This window comes from Mus pahari, chromosome 13, assembly GCF_900095145.1.
Source record: "Mus pahari chromosome 13, PAHARI_EIJ_v1.1, whole genome shotgun sequence".
Taxonomy (NCBI): domain Eukaryota; kingdom Metazoa; phylum Chordata; class Mammalia; order Rodentia; family Muridae; genus Mus; species Mus pahari.
In genome coordinates, this window is record NC_034602.1 from 18,560,112 (window position 1) to 18,563,348 (window position 3,237).

Sequence of the window (3,237 nt, forward strand, 5' to 3'; positions counted from 1 at the left end):
TTTGATTTGCATTTCCCTGATGGCTAAGGATGTTGAACATTTTTTCAGGTGTTTCTCAACCATTCGATATTCCTCAGTTGAGAGTTCTTTATTTAGCTAAAAGGTTCCTTTTGATACAGTATTGTATTTCATCATTGTAAGTTTCATATATACTTTAAGTGTTTAAGGATCCTGTATTATGAAACATAAAAATTAACTTTGTATAACCGATATTTCCACATTGGAAATACCATTCCATCAATAAACCATCTGGTGTAAATTGAAGAACTCTAGAAAAAAGTGTGGAGAATGCTACTTCTCCATAGGCAGTTAAAATGACACAAAATGACTCAAAACAAAATAATATTAGGCAGATTTAAGTAGTAATAGAGTACTGACTAGTGTTGTTAAAAAGTTAGATGGTCCATAGTAACCATTCTTTAACATGATCTGCAATCATTCACCAATGCTTGCAACAGGAAAAAGAGAAACTAGTTTATTATAAACCTCAGCCCAATTAGTAGGTCTGGTAGATCATTTGACATAATTGCCCCAACTTGAAATGTATACAGTCAATACAGGTGGCTACTCAGAGTATAGCATTTGTCCCAGAGTTAGCATTTGTTGAGTGCCTGCTTTTTTATGTTAATATTATAAAGTTGCCTGTTACTGTTCTTTTGCTAACAAGGAAAGAGGAGTCTAGAGACTTGGTTGCTTTATCAGTAGGATTTGAACTTTCTTTTTAACCTGCTGCTGTGCAGTGACAGCTGCAAGAATATTTGTGATAACAATGTTTACAGATTAGGAATGATCAAACTGACCTAGGCTGAGAATTTTCCCCAAATCAAGCAATACAAATTTATCAAGTGATACAAATAGAACTTGAAATGATGAGATTAGAAATAAGCTGAAGTCCTCTTGCAGCTCTGGGCTCTTTATATATCTAAAACGTAGTTATGATGGACTCTCCTATAGACAGTGCTACTTTGTCTATAGTACTGACCTCTTATAGATTCTGTTATAATTTAAATGATGATGTAGTAAGCCTTTAAACTCAACAGTATAGGATCACTAAGTTTATTTTAGGTGATAGAGTTGATCTAAGCCAGACTTACAATGATAATTATTTTAGATGTATGAGGAGTCTTGAGTAGTCATATTCAGAGAAAGAAAACCATGATAGTTGCTAGCAACTAAGAAAGATGCTAGAGAGTTACTCAGTTGTCATAGTAATGTTTTACAAGATGAAAATATCCTGGAGATTTGAATACATATGAGTATACCTAACATTACCAACGGGAACACCTAACTTAAAATGGATAAGGTGGTAAATTCCATCATAGGTATTTTACTTCAATTAGAAATAAAGAACATTCATCAGACATAGTGGTGTATACCTGTAATCCCAATACTGTGTGAAGATCAGGAGTTCAAGGTCAACCTTGACTGTACGAGTGTCTTAAAACAACAGCATCAAAATTAAGATTATGTGTGACAGCTTACATGGTGTTAACTTATGTGGCCCCAGGGGGAATGTTGCTCATTAATGCATGTTTTATTCACAGTGGTCTGCAGCCCTGGATCCTTCAATCCCCGGGATGGAACTCACTGCCTCCAGTGCAACAACAGCCTGGTGTATGGAGCGAAGACATGCATGTAGGCCAGGGCCTTGTGGGACCCAATAGCTCATTCAACATAAAAGTATATTTTTGAAGTACTAAAGTATAATAACTCACTATTATGCCAAAATTAAATAATCAGAATTTACAAAGATATGGTGTCCTCATTCAATCCAGTACTATATCCATCATCTTTCTTGGTTAATGATAATACCTGCATCTGACACCAGATGACTCCTTTGTCACTGCCTTTTAAAGATTGTTTCAAATGTTCTGTATTGGTTGGTGTTAAAAGATTTTTCAGGAATTAAAAAAAATGCCCTTTTTATTTTTACTGTATGTCACCTATATTCAGGCCATCCTATTTTATAAGAGCTTTAATTTAAACTTATAAAATTTTAGCTATTTGAACTTGGCCTTTGACAGCTCAAAGCCAGTTTAAAAATACATGTCCTAGGTCTCGTTATTGCACTTGTTAGTGGAAGACATAGTCCTAGGGAAACTGTGGCATTTAATGTCAGTGTGTTTGGCTTAAATGATCAGTTGACAGACTCTTAAGCCAGACATAGTAGCATAAGCCTGTAGTCTTACTAATTTGAAGGTAGAGGCAGGGAGATCAGGAGTTCAAAGTCCAAGGACAGCTTGGACTATGTGAGATCCTGTCGCAAAAATCTCTTACTTTACCTTCTTGACGATTGAGAATGGAGCTACCATTGAATGCTCTCAGTAGGCTGAGGCAGTTTGTCTCCCAACAGAACTACTAGGACAAAGAATTAGTAAGAATCCCAGTTTTCAGTTGTTGCACCTTTAAAATGCAAGCTGCGTGCCAGAAGTCACTGCTGCTACCACTAATGCTCTCTTCTTTTACACTGGGATGCCACAATGGAATATGAAGAGTTGCATAAGTGTAAAGATTTAAATAGAGGAAAATCCACAAAGAACGTTGGAGTCATTTTCTAAAGTTCTTATTGATCACCTGGTTCACATTTCCTTCATCATCTCTGTGAGACATTGCCTGCTTTGCTTTTGACATTTTTTGTCTTAAAACATCAGAGACTCAAGGATGGAAAACCCAAACAGTTGGATCTTACTGAGATCCTTGAAGTGGCAGCATTTTTAAGTGCCAGGTTGGTTAACAAGGAAGTATACTTGTTGGCTTGTAGAGATAAAGATAGCTAGAAAATATCCTATCTTATCTTCCTGTGGACCAGTGCAGCCTCAGTATTCTCATACAGAAGAAGGCAACTGACCTGTGGTTGTTCTTGGTTAGCCCTGGTGGTAATTGCTTTCTTCCTCTGGGCTTTCATCATTAGCATCAATTGCTGCTTTATAGCTCATAGAGGTTTTCAGATGTCTTCTTTCCTCTGGCAGGTAACACAGTGAGTATTATACTGCTTGGGTAAAATATGAATTTTCTCTACATAACTAGTATATTCATCCTGTAACTTCTAGGACCCCAGTCTTCTCCTCTAAAACTTCTTGAAAGTGTCCCAATTTCTTAAGTATATATTGGGGTTGATTCCATATATTCCTGCAATTGTCAGGCTAGGAGAGCAGAGGTAGAGCTGTAATGGTGGTGATAAGTCTGGAGAACAGGGTCTTCCTGAAGCCATAGACCATCTATGTAGGAGTACGTGGA

At 36.8% G+C, this 3,237-nt stretch overlaps 1 protein-coding gene across 2 annotated transcripts in view; it reads left to right on the forward strand.

The window, feature by feature from the left end:
* Positions 1-1,745, forward strand: part of Zpbp (zona pellucida binding protein) — a 146,363-nt gene extending 144,618 nt beyond the window's left edge. For both annotated transcript variants that reach the window (XM_021211183.1, XM_021211184.2), the window contains exon 8: positions 1,545-1,745. In XM_021211183.1, the coding sequence (XP_021066842.1) occupies positions 1,545-1,639 (95 nt within the window). In that variant the 3' untranslated portion in view covers positions 1,640-1,745. The remainder of the gene's footprint in view (positions 1-1,544) is intronic.
* Positions 1,746-3,237: the final 1,492 nt, after the last annotated feature.